General features: G+C 41.4%; 3 protein-coding genes across 4 annotated transcripts in view; 2 read left to right on the plus strand and 1 right to left on the minus strand.

Moving 5' to 3' along the window:
• Nucleotides 1–26402, plus strand: part of LOC134675239 (nucleoplasmin-like protein) — a 201149-nt gene that overhangs the window by 76660 nt on the left and 98087 nt on the right. The window lies entirely within an intron of this gene.
• On the minus strand, nt 211–3694 carry LOC134675225 (myosin regulatory light chain 2). The gene is given in 4 exon segments (XM_063533440.1): nt 211–930; nt 1582–1773; nt 3546–3565; nt 3568–3694. Coding segments are annotated over 4 exon segments (747 nt in total). The 5' UTR covers nt 3680–3694; the 3' UTR covers nt 211–507.
• LOC134675251 (uncharacterized) overlaps nt 11003–26402 on the plus strand; it is a 41655-nt gene continuing 26255 nt past the window's right edge. Inside the window, exons 1-15 of the mRNA XM_063533469.1 lie at nt 11003–11156; nt 13361–13626; nt 14430–14614; nt 16504–16697; nt 17071–17302; nt 17505–17764; nt 20008–20194; nt 21960–22137; nt 23164–23375; nt 23670–23843; nt 24178–24349; nt 24686–24791; nt 25383–25548; nt 25732–25930; nt 26039–26173. Of these exons, the coding sequence (XP_063389539.1) occupies nt 11093–11156; nt 13361–13626; nt 14430–14614; nt 16504–16697; nt 17071–17302; nt 17505–17764; nt 20008–20194; nt 21960–22137; nt 23164–23375; nt 23670–23843; nt 24178–24349; nt 24686–24791; nt 25383–25548; nt 25732–25930; nt 26039–26173 (2730 nt within the window). The 5' untranslated portion in view covers nt 11003–11092. The remainder of the gene's footprint in view (nt 11157–13360; nt 13627–14429; nt 14615–16503; nt 16698–17070; nt 17303–17504; nt 17765–20007; nt 20195–21959; nt 22138–23163; nt 23376–23669; nt 23844–24177; nt 24350–24685; nt 24792–25382; nt 25549–25731; nt 25931–26038; nt 26174–26402) is intronic.

Raw genomic sequence — 26402 nt, forward strand, 5'->3', positions numbered from 1 at the left:
TGACACTTTGTCCGTATCGATATTTTTGGATGTGACTGTAGTACTAACTTTCAAAAAAATCAGTATGGCTAGATGCGTATGGAAAGTCATCCTCCTGGAATATTGTTAGCGGCATCGTATGGCCTGGCTGATGGCTCGTGGCTCGCGCCACTCGAGCTGTGGTGTACTCGTACGTGTGGGTGTAAGAGGAGTGTGAATGACAACATCGTGTTTATAAAAAGGCCGAGTCTCGGCGCATCTCACTTAGTCAGACTTGCTTTAAATCTTTATTCCAACAAAATAGTTGAATACATAGTATTCTTACAAAACGATCAGGTTCCGCCGACGGGGACAGTACTACACGAGTTGGTAATAGTAATACTATATTTTCATTATTTATAAATAAAAAAATGGAAACAATAAATTATTACATAAAGAAATAAAATGATGTATTCGGTTCACTTCGAGATGTGGTCGAGTGTGTTGGTGGAACCGGCCGGGCGGGCGCGACGTGTGTGCGGGGCGGCATTACGCGGCCTCACCGCCCTCCCCCTCCTCCTCGCCGCTGGCCGTCAGCATGGTGATGAGCGCGGTGGTGTTGATGAAGCCCTTGTCGTCGATGTCCATCTGGTCGTAGGCCTCGTCGACCTCGTCCGCGGAGAACTTGTCGCCCCAGGTCATGAGCGCGTGCCTCAGCCGCTCCGAGTCGATGACGCCGTTCTCGTCGAAGGTCTTGAAGGCGTTGATGACGACGTCGTCTTCATCGGAGCCGCCGGACATGCGGGCGCCGAAGAGGGTCAGCAGCTGGGTGAAGTTGATGGGGCCGGGGGCCTCGTTCACCATCTCGTCGAGCTCCTTTTCGGAGGCGAGCCTGCCGAGGGAGTCGAAGGTGGCGCGCAGGTCGTTCTTGCCGATGATGCCGTCCTTGTCGTGGTCCATCAGCTGGAAGGCCTATAACAAACAACAATCATGTTATCTTTCAAATCCTTGGGATGTGAAATCGAGGATGTAAAGAAGGATTGTTGTGATGCATCAGAGGGATGACGTCACGATTATCTGTCCGGTATTCGGAACAATGGCGGTTGGAATCATGTTTATAAACATTACGCGCACGCGCCGCATGTCCGACGTTACTTACATTTGGTTCATGGAAATACTGTGACCTACTAATAGTTGTTAAATTCGGAAGATGGATACGTACGTTAACTTCAAATTAAATATCGAGACCGTCAGTCACGTCTTAAATTCATCAACTTTTGTCACCTTTTCGTGGCCATTTTCTACTTTGACACAATTTTATTAGAATTGAGATCTTATGTCAAGAAACTAAAGTTTGAAATTCTTTATCTCATGTTCCCTTTTTGTTATAGCCAGGTAATAATTATCAAGTTAGTAAACCGCAGCCAGATGCTGTAGGACATTCACAAACTTTACAACTACTTAAGAACAAATGGCTCACATTTTTGAGGTAAGTATCTCATCCTAGAGTCAATTTGTGTGGCGTGGTTATGGCTTCTTATAGGACAGGGTCCGAAGGGTTTTAGAGAGGATTATATACAGTTTACTGTGGTATTGGCTGGGTTATAAGGCTTCTGGACTGACCTCCTTGAACTCGGCGACCTGCTTCTGGGTGAACATGGAGAAGACATTGGAGCCGGTGCGCTTGGCCTTGCGGCTGCCGCGCGAGCTCTGGCGGTCGCTGCCGCTGGACGGCGCGGGCGCGGCCGCGGGCGCTGATTCTTCAGGCGCGTCTTCCTTCGCCTTCTTCTTCTTTACCTTCTTGTCCTTATCCGCCTGGAAAAAGATGAATATTGTTAGAAAGGGAGAATAATGTTCTAATTGAGTCAATCATGGTCTTTTAATCAAACTTCAGACTTTTGAAGCACTTTAATCGATAGAGGTTATTTCCCTATACTCTACACTTCTTTTATTTACTTAGATATTACAAATTACATTCCGATCCATGAGATACGCTTAACTACGCATTAACTGTGTCTATTAATTAATAAAAAATTTTTTTTGTATAAATCGCAATACATCGGATTAAACAGCGACATAATAATTGCTTTAAATTATGCTTGTTGAAGATAGATACATACATCATTGTCGTATTCAAGTTTCAGTCGAAATGATACATCTCATAAATTGTCTCATGTCTGTTCTCATTTGGATGCAACTGTATATAGGTACGCAATCTATCTACTTTTCGAATTTGATACATATGTATTTGTAAAGACTAATGTAACACCAACGAGATCGAAAACGCTGCATTATTTATTAAGGTCAGGTCTGCCCCCAAATATGTGACGACGACGAAAGTTGTCGATTGATGGTAATTACTAAATTAGTCTTTAATTAGCCGAAAATCTCCACCTCGTTATCCCGCCTTAGTATACTGAGAGACCCCTAGTTTCATACTACCTACGTATATTCCAGGATCTGTGTACCGCTGGTTTCCCTACATCTCAGCAGCCCAGCCCAGCTGGTGCGCTCCGCGTTTGGGCTGCGCGAGCGCCGCCTCTAAATTTAGCGCAGCTCGGCTTACAGCGCCAGTGTTACACAGTTATGTAAAACTCCCGAAATAGATCGGCATCGTGCCAACTTTCTTTTGTATTGGAATGTAATCACATGTCCATTATGCTTTTACTTATTGGCAAGAGAGTGTATTGTTTATTTTTAATTGGAATATTTTCACCAAGGTGATTGGTAAGTCGTTTCTATGCTTATGAGTTTTTAAATAACTTCTAACGCTTCTAATTTTTCTTTAACTTTTTAAGATTTCGGATTTTATTTGGTCGGTTGTTAATCATTAGGTAACTTTTATTAATTAAACTTCATGATCATGAATATCACGATTCATGAACTTTGAATTGAACTTGGACCGGAAATTAAAGCATTAAGTTCGCCTTTTGTACACTAAGTTATTTCTTTTGTGCAATAAAGTATAAATAAATAAAGTATTTTTTGGAAATAATAAATATACAAGATTCATTAAATATTCATCGTCTATGCTCAGATTGGACGAGGTTCTTATGATAATGGTATTCAGGGCATACCAGCTGCATTTGGTTTGGTCACTTAGTCAAATCTAGCTACTTGACAATTAATGTTTGACAATGGATGCAAAAATCTAACATCTTGGTCTTGGCAGAGGCTGGAAGGCCTCTCTTCTTGACATTGTTAATGATGCAGACCAGACTTGTTGATGCAAGATCATTTATCGGATCCGTTTCACGTTTTCTACAAAAATATAAGGCTTAGCAGTTCAAGCACGTCTAGTTATTGAAGAAATTAAGGCTTGAGCACTCCCCGATGAGCACTGAATTGTTGAAGTTCGGTTTGATTCGGTTCTCGCTCCTAAGTGTTATAGTTTGATTCGATTGACACGCGAAGATGTTTAAGTTTCCCGGCAATAAGTAACTTCTGTTAACGAAATATTTGTTTGCGGCCACGTGTTCCCTGCTGCAACAGCTGATGCTTCCGGCACTGGCGTGTGGCGTCATGGCGTCACATCATGTTCACTACGACTGTACACTACACATTGCACTTCACTTCACGCTACTCACCATTGTGCTGTGTTGTGGAAGGTAACGAAGGAGAGACTGTACCGCTCGGCAGTCCCGCCCTGACTCCGAGTTGTCGGCGCTTCCCGGAGGAGCAGAGGTTGCTCCCCCCTCCTGCGCCCCCCGCACTCGGGCATGCTACCATTTATAGTTCGACGGTTCTGGAGCGGCGCGGGCTCAGAGCAGTCCGGGCCGCTCGCGGGCTCGGCCGCCGCTATCTTTTGTTTATTTTCGTAAAGACCAGAAGTAGCCCACCTGAGGCTGTCAAACCCCCCGCCCTCGCCCCTCACAACCGCCCGATATCGATGATGCTCGTCATCGGGAGTTATTCCTGACTCTGTGGAATGCCGCGACTCATTGAGCTGAAAACACAATTCCGCTTCTTAGGACAATTTGCTACCTCTGCTACCTACCAGCACTGCACTGCACAGAGTACCTAAATACGTCCAGAGTCACTCAAGATTATAACTTCGAGATGCTAGCTTATTACCTACTATTAACTACCTTAGGATATTGGTCACTTTAATGAGTTATGTAGTTTATGGTGAACGACCACGGCCACCGAACGTTTTACAATAAGCTTGGGACCTAAGCCTGATATCCACGATACTAAGGGTCTCCTAAGTTGGTGTAGGCAGGTACTTAATAGTTGCCCACTGCCAGGCTAGACCTTATTGTTATCAACACGAAACTAAAGTTCTTTTCAGGTCAATAGAGATAAATGTAGGGTGGTAGGAACGGATAGACTATGCGTCTTGCTATTTAATTTCTAGACCAGATTTTGAAGTTAGAGATGTGATTGAACGAGCAAGGAGTCTCGACCTTCGTGAACCAGAGTAGCAGCGTGTTGATGCAGCTGGAAGCGTTCCAGGGTCAATACAATTTACGATTCGATTATGATTGATTATGTACGTCACATCTATTGTTTCTAAGATTTGGAGGTTACTAAAGTATTTAATTTTAAGATATAGGGGGCTGTTGTTTCTATTGTTTCATATTTGTATGACCTACACTCTTCTTCTTCTTTCCCCTGCCCTTATCCCACGTCATGTGGGGTCGGCACAACATGTTTTTCTCTTCCATTGTCCTCTGTCTTTCGTGTCCTCAGCACTCACTCCTTTCTTTCTCATATCCTCTTTCACACAATCCATCCATCGTTTTTTGGGTCTACCATACGCTCTTCGTCCATCAACATTCATGCTTAACATTCTTTTGCCTATATGGCATTCATCCCTCCTCATGACCTATATGAATAATACCTTATTTAAAGATTTGTGCTACTTATATAGTTATTTGAAACTGCAGGTCAAACGTTACGTTACCATATCTTTGATCTCAGATTAGGTAAGCCTGGCCGGCCCGGCCCTATTTCACCAACAATGTATCTGGAAATACGTATGAATTTTTACATATAAGTAGGTACCTACTATATATATATATGTAACAGTAAATATGGGGTTCTACAAAACAGGCTTGCCTTTACAGGGTTTTAAATGGTCGGCAACGTATGTTACACCACTTGAGTTGCAAGCGCCCATAAGCTACGGTAACCGCTTAGCGTCAGGCGGCAGTATGCTTGTTTGCCCGTGACTTGATAGATTTGACACGTAAACTTGGAAGATTCCGTGACAGCTAGGGGCGGGCGGTGTGGATTACAATGTGTGACTCAGTATTGAATATATTCCAACCGTTTACTGAACGCAGGCGAATCTTCACATCTGTCCGACCACTGTTACAATGATCCCCCGGCGACGGATAGTTTTACAACTCGTTAAGAAGATACATTAGTGGTCATTTTTCCATATACAAACGTTCTCGACATTTACTTCTCATGAATTTTGGCCCTAGATGATATTTTTATTATATGAGTTCAATATTACCAGTATCTGTGTCTTTACGTTTTGCTTTTTTTATATTTTTGTTTTTATAAGAACTAGGTTACTTCAAATAGCGCTGAAAACTGCAAAATAAATGCGCCTTATATAGACGCCTATAGCGTACAAAATCGGCAACAATAAACGCAAAAATAAAAACGGTCAGACACAGATAAGTAAGTTGTTTTTCATTCCGTTCCCAAAATTGCATTACGATCGGTTCAGTTTTGGAGGATGAAAATGTCGAGAACGAAACCTCAATTTCTGAGATCTTTACGCATTATTTTTCACGTAAGCTGCAGTTGTATTGTCCTTATCGCACTAATTTTAGTAGCCGTCCCCATCAGCGCGACGGAGATATTTGCCTAAAATGTTCAAATCTGAAAAGGGGCTCAACTAATAATATATCCTCATAATTCATTATATTGGTTTTACTAAGAGTAGAACGCTAAGCAGACGAAGGGAGTAAGCAAAGTTATAATGTGCGTCAGGCGCTCGGCTGGGAATAGATAGGGCGGCGCCCACACATTACAACATTTTTGTTTCACTATACACATCCATCATCTTAGCTTTTTCCTCGTTATGTCCACGGCACGGGCACGATTGGCAACTTCAAAATAAGCAAAGCATGCACTTTGAGTACTATAGTTCGTTTTTTTTTAGCATTAGAAATTAGGTAAACAATCTTGATGTGTCTTTTAATTGAAAAACACATTTTAAAAATAAGTTACGGCAAATATGTAACAATTATGAATCTAATACGATCATTTATATTCTTCTGCTTTCATACTTAAGTAATAGTTTTTGAATTATAAAAAGCGTTTTTCAATTAAAAGATATGTCAAGATCGCTTACCTTCTTGCAAGTTCTTTCTAATGCTAAAATAAAAAAACGAACTTAAGCGATACCTATATATATATAGGTACCAGTGGCGGCGCGTCCATAAAAGCCGATTCCCACCGGCTTACCTGTTTTTGGATATTTGAGCAGAGTTGTAAAGGAAATATGTAAGCCAAATTAGCCCCGGGTTGCCTATGAATATGTTTGATGCGCCGCCACTGATAGGTACATAATAAATACTCACATAAATTGCGGTTGGTTAACCCCCGGCGTAATAACATTAGGGATTGCAGAACCGGTACTGTTAAAGAACCGGGATTTTCGGTACTAGGCAAAAATGGAACCGGGATTTCCCGGTATTTTCGGTACTTTCGGGACTGCTTTCAAAAGTCTTATTTTACCTTAACTTTTAGTAAAAAAAGCGTAAAAGGACCATGAATCTTTCTCTTTAGGAATGAAAATACAATAAGTACATATCGTCTGTATCTAGACATTTTTTGCAAAAGTAATGAGTAGTAGAATACTACACGAAAGTTTACAAATTTGAGGCATGGAGGCAAACTTATCCCGGTAAAAGTAACTCTTTCGGCTAACCTTTGAGTAAATGAGCCGATTTTGAGATTTCGATCTAGACAAACTAAGAACAGTGAGGCGTTGTTCACGCCTAACACGAACAATATAGTTCAGAGTCGGACACGGACCGAACAACATATTACGCGGCACTGTAGTGCGTCGGGCATGTTTGCGGAGGCGCGGACCGACGATTTTGCTGCCATAATGCGCAAGCGGTGCGCCTCCCTGCTAGCCCGAGTTCGCTGCAGCACCAACGGGATCCTGAGCGCGTTCGCGGACCGCTGGGATTCCGCGCTGATGCGGAGATGGACACAGCTCCATGTATCGCGCTCCACGTAGGTAGATTATAAATTATAGATTATAAATTATAAATTTTATTTATGTTGTTTTGCACTAACACTAAATTTAAGTATGTACAAAACTTGTTACTAACATAATATGGGACTAGTCCTGAAATAAATATTATTCATTCATTCATTCATTCATTCATTAGTCATATTACATATTTATATATACATTGGTTTTTATACATTGGTAGCGGTTACCGGCTCCGAATTATCCTATCAATCGTTTTCCATAAGACATAAGTACTAGACATGTGCGCCGCGCCGCCGCGCCGCCGCCGCCGACGATTTTTCCACGCCGCCGCCGCCGATATATTTGACCGGCGTATAATCGGCGTGGGAAATTTTGATACCTATCGTGTCTTATTCCATGTTGCGTAGTGAGTAGATAGTGTCAGAGGTATAATTTAAAGATCCTTATGCTTTTTCGCTTATTATTTGCCAGTGAAGCATATTAGCATGACTTGTACTTGCAACGGCGAGTCAGGTAGACATTCTTCCTCCTCTGGTGCAGTGATTGGCGATTGTAAATTCATTATAGAAATAATTTGGAATATGAATCAGGAAATATCCCACCAGTGGAAGTGAAAGTATATTTATTTTGTTTGTTTTGTGAGTGCCGTCTAAATTACACCAAAAGGGTAAGTTTTAGTTATAAGGAAATCCTAGGTTTATTTAATTAGTCGTTATTGTTAATTATTCTTTCTAGTAGCGAGAAATAATGTGAATTGTATTTTGTTATAGCGTATGGTCATGCCCTTTTGGTGTACGGCTACGAAAAGTAAAATCACACGACTGAGCTAGCATTTACTTAGGCAGCGGTTCGGCTGAGTACCTCGTCGATCACCAGACGGAAACTCACCTGGCGTCCAACACTTAGAATAATATTAGTTGATTAAGTAGGATTAGTTTTCGTAATAAATAAACATAATTGTAGATTTGTGACCTTTATTCTTAGTATTACCCTTGTCGACCCGTAACAAAATGGCGGTGTTGCGGTGTTAGCTGTGATAACGATTTAGCGTTAATTTAAACAAGATCTTGTTTCTGGATCTCATGTTATTATTTGATATTTCATCGCACAGCTTTTTTGTAGAACGCATTTTGTTTTACATCAATAGTATCTTTATTGTCAATTTAATCAGTGAACTAAAGTCAAGAAAATAGCAGGTTCATATCCTAGGACATAAACATGCTATTTTCTTCTTAGAATCTCCAGCAAGCTGTAATTGCGTATTTTATGATTTCTCGTATGATTCTGGTGACACGCATGAGGGTCATCAACAAGACATCAATGTCATCATATGATAGATATGATTTGATTTATTTATCACATAATGTACAATTTCATTTAAAAATACACACGATCAATTCTTAGTCATTTTATGGTGATTATCAGCTTCTTTTACTTAGTAATATATATTTCAATCAAAATTATAAAAGTCAGGTTAAAGCTTCGTAATAAGCTATACCTAAACAACGATACCTACTTATAGGAACTTAAATCACCAAATATCTTCACTAAGCTAGGAGTAAAGAAAACAAAGTAGACCTTAATATTCTATAAAACGGGACACTCCAAAGACATTCTGATGTTGAGCGAATCAACCGGCCAGATAAGTTTACTTTCGAAAACGACGATATCTTTAGTCTTACATAGTTTTCTGTTAAACTTCAGTTCAGACAAATGTAAAGTATTCATCATTATATCGTAACAAATCCTAAGTGAGGCGACAGCGGCTGGGAAAAGTCAATATAGATTTAAGGCAACTTAAAGATTTTTTTGTGTTTTATTTGTATTTCGCTTAAAAGTAAGTAAAAATACTAAAATAAAATGATGCGTTTTAAAGTATCCTTTTTAATTTAATATTTAAACATACCGTTGGTAACCATTAGGTAGGTATTGGTAATAAATGGTTGCCAAGTGACATGCCGGGATATAATTTTCGGCAATAATTTAGAAAACACACATAATATGCTTTGGATAGCCTAGTAAATACTCAGAAGGCTTTAATGTAGAGCCACGTAAGAGCCACGTTCTCATGCAGTATCAAAAATTATGCCACGCCGATTTCACGCCGATCACGCCGCCGCCGCCGGTCAAAAAATCATCGGACGCCGCCGCCGATGATTTTGCCATCGGCGCACACCTCTAATAAGTACATAATATTCAACATTTACTTTAAAAGTAATTTATTCGGTTCGGACGCAGTTAGCGCCGTCCTAAAATAGACACTACAGTGGAATATTTTAGAACTGGGGCAAATGCCTCACCATCGGGTGGTTTGCTCACTCTGAATAGTCACGACGAGCCGGAAGTGACGGTGTAGTGACGTTGAGGTGACGTTTGTGGGAGTACCTACCTACTAAATGTAATAATAGGTGATTGAGATATATTGAGTGAGAGTAACGTGAGCCAAACTTTTGTAGGTATACCAGGTATTTCATGGAAAGCTGCTCTATTTGACTCGCCAAATTGATTAGTGAGACGCTAGGACGCTACCACAATTACTGCATAGATAATAGGTACAGTCGACGTCAATAGTTATTTGTTTTACAAGGGGGCAAAGTTGTTGTTTAACCGCTCGTGCTAATAATATTGATACCCAGCAAGCGAAAGATTCGTGGTTCGATAAATGGAATCTTGAGCGTTGCGAGGGTTTCAAAGCACGAGGGTTAAACAAAATTTGCCCCCGAGTGAAACACAAATTTTTTCACCACACCAACCGAAGCAAATTTTAAATGTAAAATATCAAACAAAATCAAATCCAAATGAATGTTATTAAATATTTGTCATCCAAAATCATCATTTAAAAGTCAATTCTACCAGCAAACATAAGAAACTAACTCAAAATTTGCATTTGATTACTTTGTCTCACATGTGAATAAAATGCAACTTTGCTATCAGTTTTCGAAGTGAAAAGTAACCCTTTCCGAGCTGGTGTGGTGAAAAGATATGTTTACACTTTTGCACCTTCCTCCTTTGTAATAAGGCGACAAATGTAAACATGTCTTTGACGTCGACTGTACCTACCTTTATCTTATTTTTGTTTTTGCAATATCCTAATTGAATTATTAGCTATCATGGCTCTGCAATGTTTCTTTCACAATTTTTTTAGCCCTTAATCTACCACAATAAACGGAATGTTAAGTTTGGGAGTTTAAACTTCTAAAATGGTAAAAACCGTGTGTGTCCACATCTCTGTAGACATACACGAAAGTTAAGGGCTATACAGATACATTTTCTTATTTAACCCTTATGCATATGAAAAGGTGCCTACTTCTTTTATTTAGATAAGTATGATTTTCTCAATAAAACAAGAAAAATAAAATAAAATCATTACCTACATGCCCACAAGCTGTTAACTATTGCCCACAGGAGAGCGTGTATTTTTTAACGTTTCGTTGTGCAAGCTGCAGTAGGGTAAGGTTGACGACTCTCCCCCCTTTCTAATAGCTTTGCTAACCCGGTCGCATCCTTACCAAACCCATGGAGCGCTCTTGGCAAAGGTTTTTACGACAGCGACGGCCACCATCTGACTATTCAATTCGATTGGGATAACTAACGAATCCTGGCTTTAAATGGGTCTGGCTCTGACACGTTGTTGTTTAATTACAAACCCACGTCCTCCTGTTTGGAAGCCGGACCACTAGGCCACCGCTCACGCCGCGCCGCTTCTGCTAGGTCGATGACGTTTTCTGCATTTCCGCACGCGTAACATGTCTCAACAATTAACACAATGACGTCACAGCTATACCCGTCTCATCTCCCACTATCCCCGTCTCAGCTAAGTTGAACTTGACTGTCCAGTCGCGCCTTTCACTTGTCGGGGCCAGTCATACCGAGAACAATGCGCGTACGCAAGTTACTGTAGGGAAACTTTAATTTAGTGATAACATGTAAACAGTGAGATTGAAGATGAACGGAGTTAGTCATGCGGTACCAAAGGTGTTGTTAGGTTACTTAGTGTTATTATTCTCAGGTGAGTAGTCTAAGTCTAAACTGTCTAGAGTTTTCACTTTTGCCGAGTTTGTTGAGCAATATTGTTCGATTTCTTTCGAGTTGTTACTTTAATTGCACTCATAGGGTACCTACCTAATTATTGTGTGTTTTGCCACAAATAGCTTTATGTAGAGAAATCTGGTATTATAGTTTGTTGTACTTAGGTAAGTAAATATACCTACCTACTTTAAAAGTGTATAGCAAAAACTTTTTAGAGTCTGTGCGGAAAGAGAAGAGTTGTGGAATGTATGGGGCCCCATACATTCCACAACTCTTCTCTTTCCGCACAGACTCTATATCCGGTTGTGACTTACCTTTCTTTATATGTCATTTTTTAAATCTATATATATAAATGCAAGTGTCCTGACTGACTGACTGATTCATCAACGCAGAGCCGAAACTACAAAAAATAGTAAGTTGAAATTTGCCCACTAGATTACATTTATAAAGTGTACAAGAGATAAGAAGCGATTTTGAGAAATTCAACCCCTAAGGGGGTTAAAAAGGGGATGAAAGTTTGTATGGGGTTCAAGTTTTATTTTAAGCTAGGAATTTGAAACTTCATAAAAAGATATATTAATAAAATACAAGAAAACTAATTACAGCGTTTTTGAAAATTCATCCTCTAAGGTGGTGAAAAAGGGGTTGAAAGTTTGTATGGATATCAAATTTTTTTTCGAACGCGGGACTTGAATCTTTGTATTTGGGGATATTATTAAAAGACAGGAAAAGTAATTTCAGCGTTTTGTAAAATTCATCCCCTAACAGGGTTAAAAAGGGGTTGAAAGTTCGAATCCATTACAAATGCTTCGAAACTTCTTAGAAAGGCATAATAGCTGATTAGAAAAAAAAGTAATTGCAACGTTTTTGGAAATTCAACCCCTAAGGGGGTTAAAAAGGGGATGAAAGTTCGTCTTGGGGTGCAAATTTTATTTTAAGCTAGGAACTTGAAACTTTGCAAAAAGGTATTAAATTAAAATACAAGAAAACTAATTTCAGCGTTTTTTAAAATTCATCCCCTAAGGTGGTGAAAAAGGGGTTGAAAGTTTGTATGGATATCAAACATTTTTTCGAGTGCGGGACTTGAATCTTTGTATTTAGAGATATTATTAAAAGACAGGAAAAGTGATTTCAGCGTTTTGTAATATTCATCCCCTAACAGGGATAAAAAGGGGTTGAAAGTTTGAATCCATCACAAATGCTTTGAAACTTCTTAGAAAGGCGTATTAGCTGATTACAAAAAAAGTAATAGCAACGTTTTTGGAAATTCAACCTCTAAAGGGGTTAAAAAGGGGATGAAAGTTCGTCTTGGGGCGCAAATTTTATTTTAAGCTAGGAACTTGAAACTTTGCAAAAAGGTATTAAATTAAAATACAAGAAAACTCATATCTGCGTTTTTGAAGATTCATCCCCTAACGTGGTGCAAAAGGAGTTGAAAGTTTGTATGAATATCAAACATTTTTTTTCAAGCTTTCAAGCTAGGAACTTCGAACTTGGTAAAAGGGCATTAACATTATGTTAAAAGTTTGCATCGATGAAAATTATAGGTTCTCAAGATGTAAAATGTTCAAGATAAAAGTCCACGCGGACGAAGTCGCGGGCAGCAGCTAGTACAAAAATAATTCTTTATTTAGATAAACATAATTTCAAAATTTTTTATGGGCATACATTTACATTAGGCTAATAATAATGTCTTAAAGGTATTGGTTGGGGTACTTGGGGTATAGCAAAAGGGGCCGATTTTAGGAGTAAAAAAATTTACGACCAAAAATTTTTTTTAACATTTTTGTTAGTTTTTCTTTAAAACTTTAAAATCTTTTCATCTTCTTTTATTAATTGAACTTTTTTTATAAACTTGACCGTTTAGCCCCTTAGTTATATGTTAATGATTGGCCAATTTATTTACCTATGCATATTGATACGTAGGCAAATAAATTCTAACTCAGTTGTTTCAATCAAAGACTAAATAACAGACAGATCGAGAACCTACCGCTATATCGAAAATTGAAATGTCGTTATATCTGCGTCTCTTTGTCTCAAAATGTTCAATGCGATAAAAAGAAAGATAAAGTACCTAAAGAAACTTCGGTGTTCCCGGTAGGCCCGCAGTATGTACAATATGAATATACCGACGGCTTGAAACTTGGTAGAACTATTATATAATCTGTGACTTGGTGTTTACAGATGCGTGTTCAGGGCTGGTTCTGCGCGCGCTCATATCTCAACATGGCCTCCACGGCGAGGTGGAGTTCTCCCGCAAGGCCGAGGGCATCGTGGCCGTCAGGACAGCCCTCACACCCACCTTGGAGCACCCCGAGCATGCCCTCCGCTGGGCTGTTCACACCTTCCCGGTCGACCATCGCGATGTGACGGACGCGAGGTGCTCGAGATTGGGCGCCGTGCTACATGATCTAACTGATGAGCTGGGCTACCTGCTAGTTCCTGGCAAGGTAACTTGTCTAATATCCACTTTCTCTAATCCAGGAATATGGCCCTGCGCTGGGTGGTTCATAAATTCCCGGTTGACATTGAGATGTGACGATGGACGCATAGTGTTTTAGGCTGGGAGTCGTGCTGCATGAACTTACTGATAAGTGATAACTCGTAATAGAAAATTAATAACAAAATAAGGCGTACCTGGATGTGACGACTCCATCGCCCGGTTTTTTTTATCCCATAGCCCAGTAGTTTGTTCATCTCTTTCACCTAACCTAATATATTAGCCTAGTCATTTTAGATTATACGAGTATTATATTTGTATTCAGTCAAGGTGTTTTGTAGAATAATAAACTTTTCATCACACCAGCTCGGAAAGCCTTACTTTGCACTTCAAAAACTGATAGCAAAGTTATTTTATTCACATGTGAGGCAAAGTAATCAATTGCAAATTTTGAGTTGTTTTCTTATGTTTGCTGGTAGAATTTACTTTTAAATGGTGGTTTTGGATGATAAATATTTAATAATATTAATTTGGATTTGATTTGGTTTGATTTTGTTTGATATTTTACATTTAATATTTGCTTCGGGTTGGTGTGGTGAAAAATGTTGTGTTTCACTCGGGGGCAAATTTTGTTTAACTCTCGTGCTTTGAAACCCTCGCAACGCTCAAGATTCCATTTTTCGAACCACTCGCTACGCTCGTGGTTCAATTTTGGAATCTTTCGCTTGCTCGGGTATCAATATTAGCACGAGCGGTTAAACAACAACTTTGCCCCCTTGTAAAACAAATATATAACTATTATTTTCATTATAGGACAATGCCGAGTTCGAAACCAAAGTCCCCCTAACCGGCCCAACCGGCCTGTGGGGGCGGAGTCTCCGGCTGGAGTCCGCCGAGGGCCGGGTCATGTGCGCCTCCATACTCGACGTGGACGAGGAGGCCGAGTCCTATGCGGAGGCGCACTTCAGCTCGCCCGTGGCTGGCACTGTCACTTTCAGGTATGTAGAACCTATTAGTAGCCCCTTATTGTTTCTGCGGTTCAAAGATGTGTTGAAGCATATGAAGAGAGCTCATATCGTCTAAGGTCGTCCCATTCGTTTTTTGCCACGTTCTTAAATTAGTCGTATTCTGCTTTCGTCACCCATTCTACATTCGTCACGTTCGTCGGTGGGCTTTATCATCTTTGGTCATATTTGATGTTTGCCTTTCTCTTATTCTGACCCATTCCGGTATTCGTCATTATCTTGTTTGGGCATGTTCGATGTTAGTCTATCTCGTTTTCAGTCTCATTCATTATTCGTTATTTTTTCATCGACACGTTCGTTGTTGGTCCCATTCGGTTATTCACAAGTTCTTAATTTATCTTACTCTGTATTCTGTCATATTCTTCATTCGTCACTTTCGCTGGTAGTCTTTGTCATCTTTGGCCATATTTGTTGATTGTCTTTTTCCCAGTGTGGTTATCAATTTCATCATCCCTTCCCTCCCGTGAGTGTCATAGAAGTCACCCTGAAGAAGGTTGATAGCAGTTACCAACGCTTTAATCAGTCTGAAACTATCTAAGTAGCCATACTACTGTGCCCTGGTTTAAGACCAGGCACGGCACGACGGAGTAAGCCCCGTGTCCCCGTTTTGGACTATTCCCCTCTACATGTGTATTGTTTAGGATACATTTAATTAATATTTTAAGTATAAGGATTATTGTTTATGGAATCAAAACAAAAAACGAGACAAATAGTGAATGGAACGAATATCCAACGGGACGAATATTTAACGGGACAAATGGAGAATGTGTCCAAATTTCAAAAGAGCCTAAATAAGAAAAATACGAAATTAGAATAAGTCCAAAGACGATAGGACGAATAACGAATGAGACTTAAAAAAGAAATTGACTAACATCGAACATGCCCAAAGAAGATGATGACGAATACCGGAATAAGCCGAAATAAGAAAAAGGCAAACAACCAAATATAACCAAATATGAAAAAGACCACCGATGAACTTGACGAATATAGAATGGGTGACGAAAGCAGAATAGGACTAATTTAAGAACGTGGCAAAAAACGAATAGGACGACCCTAGACGATACCTTATAGAGCCAACAACATGGGACGGAAGACACTATATGCTGCTGACCGTCCACAGTGGAGGCATATATATTGTGCACACGCAGCTGCGTGAATTTGAAGCCAGAAGAAGCGACGCACAGAGCTCGACGCTCAGCGTGACGAGTTATAGGCTGGACCACCTGTGGCCATCACATATAATTACGTACATAGGAGGGGTGCTGACTGTGACAGCGAGTGTGGCTGCACATTTGCTGCAAAGATTGGCTAGGTACATCAGTCACCTGAGAGCGCACCAGCGACGCTCTCAGCGGTAGAAAAACAGGGTATCTTGGGTCGTCCCATTCGTTTTTCGTCAAGTTCTTAAATTAGTCCTATTCTGCTTTCATCACTCATTTTACATTCGTCACAATCGTCGGTGGCTTTCAATGTAGAATGAGTGACGAAAGCAGAATAACACTAATTTAAGAACTTGACGAAAAACGAATGGGACGACCCAAGATGATACCAAAAACAGTCGCCGAAAACGGCGGATGATGGTTGTTTTAAGTAACTTGTAGCTTCTGTTTTCGTGGCACTGTTCCCTTTAGACAGATGAACGCGTAGGTCTCGTGTAGCCAAAGGGTCCTTTTAATTCAAGGACAGAACTACAGTCCAGTCCAGTCCACAACAATAATTTACATCCTTCACACACTTGAAAGAAGCGTAATTGACCCTGATAAGTTAATTTTCTCTTTTTTTATATATGATATGTCTTTGATACTGTTGACAATGACAACTATGCTGAACTTTAAGTATTATGTTGAAGCTTTCGTTTCCAGATGGCTGATACCACGAGACGCTTCCGAACCAGACGCGGACGTGACAACAGACCTGTACCACATGCGGGCAGTCCGCGGCTCCGAGGACTACACGCAGCACAAGTGGAAGCTGTTCGTCACCGACATCTTCGACACGTCGAGGAGCCACGACGACAGCTGCGACGTGCTCCAGGCCGTGTTCGACCCGGCTACGGGTGCGTTTTTAATTCTTATGAAAATTCTTAAGGAATTGACGGGAACCCTGAATTTTTACAAGCACGCATAACAGGAATTGGGTATTTCTAAACAAATTACTTTCGTATTTCGGGTATACATAAAAAGTATGCGGATATTTGGATCAGCTTTTTGGAAGTCAGTGCGGTAGATTTTTGCCACGGTAATTTCTTGTTTATTTTGTTAGCTGTGATTTTGGTAAAGCTCGTCTTCGTTTCAGGCCCTATGCTGTACGCCGTGCAGCCTTACATTTTGTATAAGGCTAAATTGAACCTGACCATATATTATAGGTACTTAGCGTACGCCGTCAATTAAAAATTAATCAATATCTAACGAATCCCACACTGATTGCAGGTGGCGATGGGATCAGCGTGGGCGACCTAGACGTGCGCATGGGCTTGGCGCACGTCGCGCGCGACGGACGGGTATCTGCGCGTGCGACATACAAGCACGATGTCCTGCGCGCGCTGCGTGCCGACATGGACGCGACACGACGGAGCCTCTACGTGGTCGTGTACGACCATCAGCATGAAGATAGCTTCCTGGCCTGTGCCAAGCTGAGGTTGATGCCGCCGCAGACCGCTAAGTACGTTTCTACTGATGCCGACGACGATCGATGACCGAGAAAGGGACTGTGCGCCATGAGGTCTAAGTAGAAAACTGAAACTTGATATGAACACTACGGCAATAAATTAGGGGGCTTCTACGATTGCTCTTACAGTTCACACACGATCTCTATAGATAGGGTGTAGAATTTTACTAATTTGTATGCGTGTGCTTGTATACAGGGTACTGATAAACATGGCGGGCGTGAAGGGCACAATATCCCTCCGGCAGCCTGCGCCCTGGTCTCCCACGTGGGCCACCTTCGAACTCAGTCCTGCTGCAGGGGACTATGAGGCCAGCTTGAGATTGGCCGGGTCTATAGTGCGGTATACAGTGCGGGAGTTGCCGGCTTCTCCCACCGTGTCGCCGGGGCGTCGCTGTAACACTACGGGAGGAGTGTTCAATCCATCTAATGTCGACCTTACGACTGTTCCTCCAGCAGGTAAGCTGACCAGTCAAGTCGGTGTAGACCATGCATTCCTAACACGAATTCCATATTGTAATGTAGGTGGACTATGATTTGAGTTGATTATTATTGTCTTAATTATCAACCTTTTATTATGACTAAGATAATGAGAATAATGAATTAATGAGTTACCATGTCCATCTTATACTTGATGGACTTGTTACGTAGGTAATGTTAAATGCAAGCAAAAGCCAAAGCCCCGAAGGAGTCTACAGTGTGAGCCTCCATCATCCATGCTGATCGGCGTAAAAATACAGGATGTAACAAAAATAGTGGGGATCCATTTCCGGGGATATTCGGTATCGTGTTCGGATTAGGAAAAATAAGACGAATTTTTTTTGACGATGCCCTTAAATGGATCCGCACTATTTTTGTTACAACTTGTATATCACTTCAATTGCCAAGACCTCCTGATAGAGTCAGTGGAGTAAGTTGTACGCGTAATGACAGTTCTAATTTCTAAGTTAGATTAATGATTTATCAAAGGGGATTTCTAAATTGTTTCTGCAGTAAATGCTCCATATATATAGAAACTCTTCAAGGAGATGGAGCGTTGAGGGTTAGAAGTAAGAAAGTTAACATTGCGTTTGGAAATTGTGAAATCGGTACATTAAGGCATCCGTGACGCGTTTCTCGTCATGACCTCTTGTTTGTACCGTCGAGTGAACATGAATATTAAATAAACCTTAGTGCATGGAGATAAGGTTTACAAAAGTCAATGACGTATGTTGCGTGCGACGTGGATGTAATGAGCTCATCATTACTGCGATGACAACGTGGTCATTAGGCGTGGCGATGCAGGCGGTGTGTACTTACCTACTGTGGGCAACACGCCAAAATGGCTTAGTAATGAGTATATCAGTAACCAATTAGGTATATCATAATTTGGGGGAAGCTTATTATTATTACACTTACACTTTATTACACTTTTCTTTAGCTGCACTGCGTATGTACCTACCTATATTTCATTGTAACTATATGGTGCTTCAAATATTGTAATAGTTGTAACCTTCCGGGTGTCTGATTGAGCTGAAATTTCGCATACTTCCATATTTCCGATGATCTGATGACGCAGTCGGAAGGTTTATAGCCAAAGGAACTCTTCGATGGAAAAACATAAACACATTGAGTTTAGGCTCATTTGAAAGGTCTCGAGAAGTACTTGATAGACATGCAAAGGAGAGAAAGTAAAGTCGGCAATAATGTTTTTGACGGTTACTTGTTATGTGAAGAAATGTAGGTAATTCAAATTAAACGGGAAGGAAATCATGGAAGACTTGTCAAAAATAAATTTATACACCTATATCCCTAAAGCCGACCACTAACCGCCGGACGATATCGGCCTGTCAGTTAAAACAAAATTTTGACAGTTCCGAACGACTGACCGGCCGATATCGTCCGGCGGACTGTTAGTCAGTGGTCGGCTTAAGGGCCTGTTGCACCATTCAGGCTTAGCCACTAACTCGAAGTTAACCGTTAACACTGGGTTAAATTGTACTGGTAACGGCGGATTTAACCGGTTAAACTCGAGTTATATAGCGGCTAACCCTGAATGGCGCAAGTGGCCGTAAGCCAGAAAGCTTAAAGTTATTCTGTGCTTAAGACAAGCGATAAAATACTGCGTCTGCTAACGAGCAGAGCATTTTTTTTTCTTTTTTGCTTTCACAGCCACTTTAAAACCTTTTTGATGTAGGTGTGTAAGGATGGTAAAATGGTATGTTGGCCCAAAGTTTATTTAGTTCGGGTATATGGTTTACTTTACACATATATTTAAACTAAATATACTACATATTATCTCTATACCGCCAAAGAGAAATACAATGGTTTGTTGTGAGCTAAAACGTCAACTTGGTCGCGTGCGCAGTTGTCAGCGTAGTCACATTTCAGGGAGGAATGCCGCGCGCAGCCTCCGCGGGCCATTGTCTATTGTTTGCTGCACATCTGTTCATGATAGAGAATTCAGGCCACACTTGTTTTGGCTACGTAGTGAATGTTTACCTATTAGGTATTCTAGTTTTGCGACTGGCAAACGTAGGTACTTTAGGAAAAATGCATTTGACTTAAACTTGAAATATGAAATGTCCCAACTTCCCACGTAGTTCACTTCCATAGGTATTCATTTTTGTGCAAGTGAAATTTAAGTTCACAGTTTAAGTTAGCTCTACTGCTTCCATATATGTATACGAGTAAGAAAGAAGGTTGTTTATTGTGCTTTACAGGCATGGGAACACAGGACCAGTACGCGGTGGGCGACCTCCTAGGGAAGCTGTTAGGGCGCTCGCCACGGCTGCCACACGCCTACTTGCTGCCGGGGCTGGCACCCGAGCTCGCCGGGATGTACTGGGACGTGTTCCTGCCGCTACGGGGCGCCGCGTCCGTGCGGCACCGCGCCCTTCTTGTTGAGAGGTCTAGTCTGACGTTAACGATAGTAGTAATGTGATGTGTTTATTTATTTTTGCGTGATGACATGTAAGGGTTATTCATGAAACGAGTATTTAGGTTCTCAAAGACCTGATAAAAAACTGCGAGCATAGCCCCTTATGGTCATAATCAACACCACCGCACCATATCTAGGAAGTGAGGGTGAGCTTTTTTCCTTTGGCGAGATCATTGCCGGATTTACCACTAGGCTGAGTAGGCTGAAGCCTAGGGCGGCAGATTTTAGGGGGCGGCAAATTTGGGTCAAAATTGTTTTATTTGCTGTTCAGATAGGGTCGACCAGAATTTTGCCGATCCCCTATTTAAGGCCTGATTCGAATTCAATCTGCCAAATTGAAAACCCTATTAATGGTACTGAAGCTAGCTGAATCAAGATTTGTTTTTCCATAATTTATTGAAAATTTGTTTAAAAATTGTTATTTATAAGTAAATTCATCATTTTCCATTTCTTCCCGCTCCTGTCGTTAGTTTTGTTGTATGCCCTCCATCATACATCCGACAGTGTTTTTTGACAGTTTCTTAGTTTGAGTCCTATCAAGAACAATGTTTATTTTGAAATATTATATTGCATATAGTTTTTGTTGTTTTAACGAACTAATTCCTTGGACACTCCACTCCATACCGTTCAATAGGTCAATACTGTGGGACTTTGTTGAATCAAGTTTTTTGGTCCGATTTCGAGGGTACTGGCTTAAGCATGCTGATTGCCTCATAAACATCGTGGATCATCTCCAAATATTATCAAAGTAATATTGGAAATCCGCATTATTAAACTAAAGCTGCGAACCGTTTCTTTTAGTGATGTTGGTGTCGATTTCTCTGTCGAAAAGTAACCAATGCCCGGTAACTGACACCACATCGACGAAATTCCTGATACGCCAGATATTTGAAGATATGTCTAGATCCTCATTGTTTCATGGATATTGCAATGAAATTACCTTTCAGTATTGGTATAATATTAGGTAACAGGTTATGTTGGAAATTAGTTATGTGCAAGTTTCTTCCATACTTATCAAGTTTTTGACAGCAATTTGGCGCCTAATTAAAAAGACGGCGGCGTTTATTTGATTTTTTTGATCATCTTAGAATTGATAAAAAAAAATTTTTTGGTATAATAATTTTGTGATTCTGATAATTATAATGTCGTAGTGTATATATAAAGTAAGCTAGAAAATATCCAAGAAAAATCACTCTGAATTTGTCAAATTTGTTTCGAATCAGGCCTTATATGTAAAATTTAAAATTTAAATAACAAGCATTATTTGTCGATTTTTCCGCCCTCTGTCATGTCAAGACCCGTTATATTGAGACAGACAGATAGCCGGACGGACAACAAAGTGATCCTATATGGGTTCCTTTTTTTTCCTTTTGAAGTACGTAACTCTAAAAATGTACCTTTTATTTTCTCGAAAAAATTTCGCGCTCGCTACGCTCGCGCTTTCATTTAGATACCTACGTTTTATGGGCTCATCTGACTACATTGTAAATTTGGGATGGTCGGCGATTCTTGTGTCTTCGTGGTATTGAATCTCACTAAATTGTTCCGACCCCATGCCGAAACAACAGGATAGAGTGCTCTCGATATCAGATACAACCTAGAAAACCTATAAGCCAGGCGGATAGGGGCGGCAAAATCGGCATAGCCTACGGGCGGCAAATGTCTAAATCCGGCACTGGGCGAGATGCAGTTTAATATTATGTTTTGATAAACCGGTTTTACGTCGTGTTTCAGACGGGCTCCTTATCCTTCCGTGTGTGGCTCAGTAGTCCCTTACGAGTCGGACAGTGGGTACCAAACGCCCATGACGACGGCTGAGGCTGTGTTCCGATACCCGCTGGTTGGTCGAGTCCTCTTCCGACAGCCACAAGAGCGGCCCTGGGAGGACACCACCATCATCATCGAGAGCCTGGTCAGTAAACAGTATTAGCTGCTGCACAGCAACTGGTCAGTGAATTATGTTGACGATGGTAGCGGCTATAGATGCCCGATGGTGTTCTATCCGCTACTAGCGGATAGAACATCTAAGTTCCTATAGCTCTGGAAGCTTCCTCGGTCCTTTACCTGGTGCCGCCCCGCTTAGTATAGTTTCAAAATACTTTTAAGTCTTGAAAATGACAACTAAATTTGTTTGATGGTTCTGGTATTAGGTCAGTAAATGAATGCTCAAAAAACGTTGTAGAGGGAAATGCTAGGAACACAATTTTTGACTCCGTAACTTTGTTTAGACTAGTTAGGAGGTGAACATATCAAAAGTCCCCGGCTGTAGCCCCGGTGCTGCGGGGTAGAGGGGGGTAAGAAGGTCGAATTTTTCGGTTTTTCATTGATATCTTGGAAACTTTGCATCTTAGCGACATGACTACTTAGACAAACCGAAAGCTCATAAAATTAGTTACAAGTTTTATCTAGTCAAGTTTTTCGATATCTTGAATAGTTTTTGAGATACCCGCTCTTGAAAGTTTATTTAGGGATTTTAATTTTATCTTGATATCTACATCAGTGATACTGTTATGCCATGTTTGGTATCATTTTCGTATAAATCGGGGGTGCTGAATTCATTTATGGTATCACATTGACACTATTCCGAAGTAAAACCAAAAACTTGACTGAATAAAACTTGTAACTAATTTTATCAGCTTTTGGTTTGTCTCAGTAGTCATGTCGCTAAGACGCAAAGTTTCCAAGATATTAGTGAAAAACCGAAAAATGAGACCTTCTTTCCCCCCTCTCCCCCCAGCACCGGGGCTACGGCCGGGGACTTTTGATATGTTCACCTCCTAACTAGTCCAAACAAAGTTACGGAGTCAAAAATTGTGTTCCTAGCATTTCCCTCTATAACTTCTTATTTCTTGGCCTATATTTACTAAAGTTTCAATGAACCATCTGATGCGAATATGTCCTGTTGACTTTACCAATAATTCATCTTCTCTTTAATCAGATCCACGCGGACGGCGCTAACGTGAACGACACATTCGGTCACCGCTGGGCGCTCCACGAGCGCGCGCCAGGCGCTGACTGGTACAACTGGTCGAGGCGTTGTGAGAGCGCCGGGAACGAGTGGGAGCCCCGGGGACTCCAGGTCGACCCGCGCCAGCCGGACCTCTATTGTGGGCATGCGCCGCTTTGCCGGCTCGGAGATCTCACCACCAGGTAATGCTACAGAATTCTAATTGGGAAGTTCGGCAGCCTTTGCATGTACAGCGAGCTGCAAAGGTGCATACCCACTTTATGAATGAAGCAGCAGGTACGTGTGTCAAGGAAAAGCGTAGTGTTGTGATGTGGAATGCCCCGACTGCCTTAAATCTCAGTGCATTGCTGTTGACAAGCGTTATTTAATTTTGACTGTGGCTGAATGGCGGAAGAAAAGAAATAAAGAAAGTTAGGCTCTACAACGACGACTAAGTGGATGAATTATGACTATTTTGTTTATGCATTTGATTGCAGGCACGGCATGCTGTCAGTGGCGGGTCGTAAACGCGCGGCGCCAAAGCTGACACGACGACTGTTCTCCGATCCGGTGCTGTCTCTGTCCGGTCGATACTCTGCGCTGAAGCGCTCGCTCATCATACTGGACGACCACGGACCTGTGGCGCGCGGCGAGCGGATGGCCTGCTCTGTGTAACTATCTATCTTCCTCTAATGATAATCCTCTTACTCTAAGGATAATAAGGATGAACGTAATAATTTTGCTAAGGGTCTCAATTCAACGCTTACATCCACCACCATTATCATCACCAGTTTGAATTACAGCTACTGACAAAAAAATTATGGTTTGGGCACGCTTATGCAAAAGATCGTGGTGTAGATTTTGTCATAACTCGTTGGTGATGTGGTTGATGTTTATTTGTTTTTCAGTCGCTGTTTTTAAAGAAAGTGTTACTGAAGTATTATCTGCTACAAAGGCGTAAAGTACAGCAATCCAAATAATCAGGTTTATTATTATTGTGTGCAGTATCGTGGGTTCAGCTCGGCGGAAGGCGGTAGTCCACGATTGGTTCGGCGAGGGCGCGGGAGCGGGGTTGCAGGGAAAGTTGGAAATCACCCAGCAGTCTGCTTATGACATCGCCAACCTGCAGCTTAAGCTGGAAAACTTAGAAGATGTTCGAGACTACCAGATACATGAGGTACACAATCCAGACTGGTTCAGGATACGGGGTTGCAGGGAAAATGGAGGACGTGCGGGACTATCACAGATACACGAGGTAGACCACCAAACATTACCCGATTCCCACAAAAGGGGTCGAGTTCTTGTGATAGTGGGACTCATACGAAGAGGGTTTGACCGAGCCTCAAATGGAAAGTCTTTTTAAAGTCACCACATTTGCCAAGTTATTCGTTCACTAACTATAAGCATTTATTGAACGAACCTGTACCTACTATCTGTAGATTTACTCAATTCCTATTTAATTACTGACCTTATCTTTGCCTAGCGTTAAAATGTTGTTATGTTGTGGTTGCAGGCCCCGGTAGAGAAGGAGCTAGAGTTCCCCTGCGAGACCAGCACGCTACTCGAGGTCTACAACCCCTACAACGTCAGCAAGTCCTCGAGCCCACTGCCCACGAAAGGTTATTTAAACTGCCGTAGTAAGGACCTACGGTTAACATTGACAATCGAAATTTCGTTATCTTCTTCTTCATCAAAGTAATAAACTGCTATAGGTACTGAACGTTGTCATTTACTCGCCGTAACACTCATAATTCATCGATCATCATCATGAATTCATTCTTCTTCTTTTTGTCTCTCTCGGTAACCTTTTTACAGGTATGTAGGTAGGTAGATAAGTATTTGAGTGGCCCGTTTTACAATGCGCCGCTATTCTTCTAGCATATTTTTTAGCATTCCTTTATAATGGTCGAGATATACCTAAACACGACTGTTCTTTTCTAAGTACGAGTATATCACTACATCTTATAAAACAATGTCACCCGCCGCTTTTTAACGGATTTTCATTCGATTTTCACCTATCAATAGAGTAATTCTTGAGGAAGGTTTAGGTGTAATTATAAGAAAGAAAGGGTTCATAGGTTTACCGCAGAATCTACAGCTAGGTACATACTTTTAGAACCCCCCGTTACAAGTAGCAGCTATCTCCTACATAGTACATTTTGTTATTTTTCGTATCGAAATGAAACCTATTATGGTTATCTCCGTAACAGGCACGGTGGATGAGTACGCCGTCGGCGCGTTAGGAGACAAGTTCGGTCTGCTGGAGCACCAGCGACGCACGCACAGCGCCAACAACGACACGGTGTTGTCGCTGTTCGGCGAGCAGAGCGTGCTGGGCCGCTCGCTGCTGCTCGCGCGCGCTAGGGGCACCAGAAGGTAAGTAACCATTTTAAACAACTGACATATTTTCCCCACAGTATAAATTCCTCCAATTGTCTTTAAAGCTTGTTTATGCTTATCAAATTCAAATTAGTTTTTCTTCCTATTCCGCTCAAAATGGCTAGACTTCGTGGAATTATTATAGAGAAAAATTGCTAAGTAATAAGAAAACTTTTACAGGTGGGCATGCGGTACCCTCCAGCGTGGTTACAGTCCTTCCGAAGCGCGAGAACTGCGGGCGATCGCATCTTTCCACCATCCCGGCGGCTTCGCGTGGGGCTACGTGCGGATGACACAGCTCGTGAGCAGCGATGGAGGCACCAGCGATACCGTGCTCGAGCTCAAGCTGCGTTACCCTGGCGACAAGGACCGGAATATGGTAAGCACACTTTTCAAACCGCTATTTGATGATCGCTGCTACAGTCCTTACGAAGCCCGGGTGTGGGCCAAGGCATCGTTTTACAATTTGTGTATTGTTGTATTGCAGACACACGGTCACCGCTGGGAGGTGTGGGTGAACCCGGTGGGCGTGGACGCTGCGGTGGCGGTGGCTGGAACGCGTTGCGTGGCTGGAGGGTATCGGTGGAACCCCTACTTCACTCAACTGGCTGACCCTCTTAACGTAAGTATCAGTTTCTCTTATTGCTGAGTTGCTGACATGATCGGTAACTTTTCTCAAAACCTCCATTTCGTGTAGTTTGCTGATAATTCTTCTCCCTTTAACTACCATCCATCCATTTGTATCCATCTAATTATCTTATCTTAATAGTACATAAGTAATTAGTAAATATATGTATACATGTAAGTATACAGTCACAACACGGGATTGCCTGGACACGCGGCATTTGGAG

Source organism: Cydia fagiglandana, chromosome 21, assembly GCF_963556715.1.
Source record: "Cydia fagiglandana chromosome 21, ilCydFagi1.1, whole genome shotgun sequence".
NCBI classification, from domain to species: Eukaryota; Metazoa; Arthropoda; class Insecta; order Lepidoptera; family Tortricidae; genus Cydia; species Cydia fagiglandana.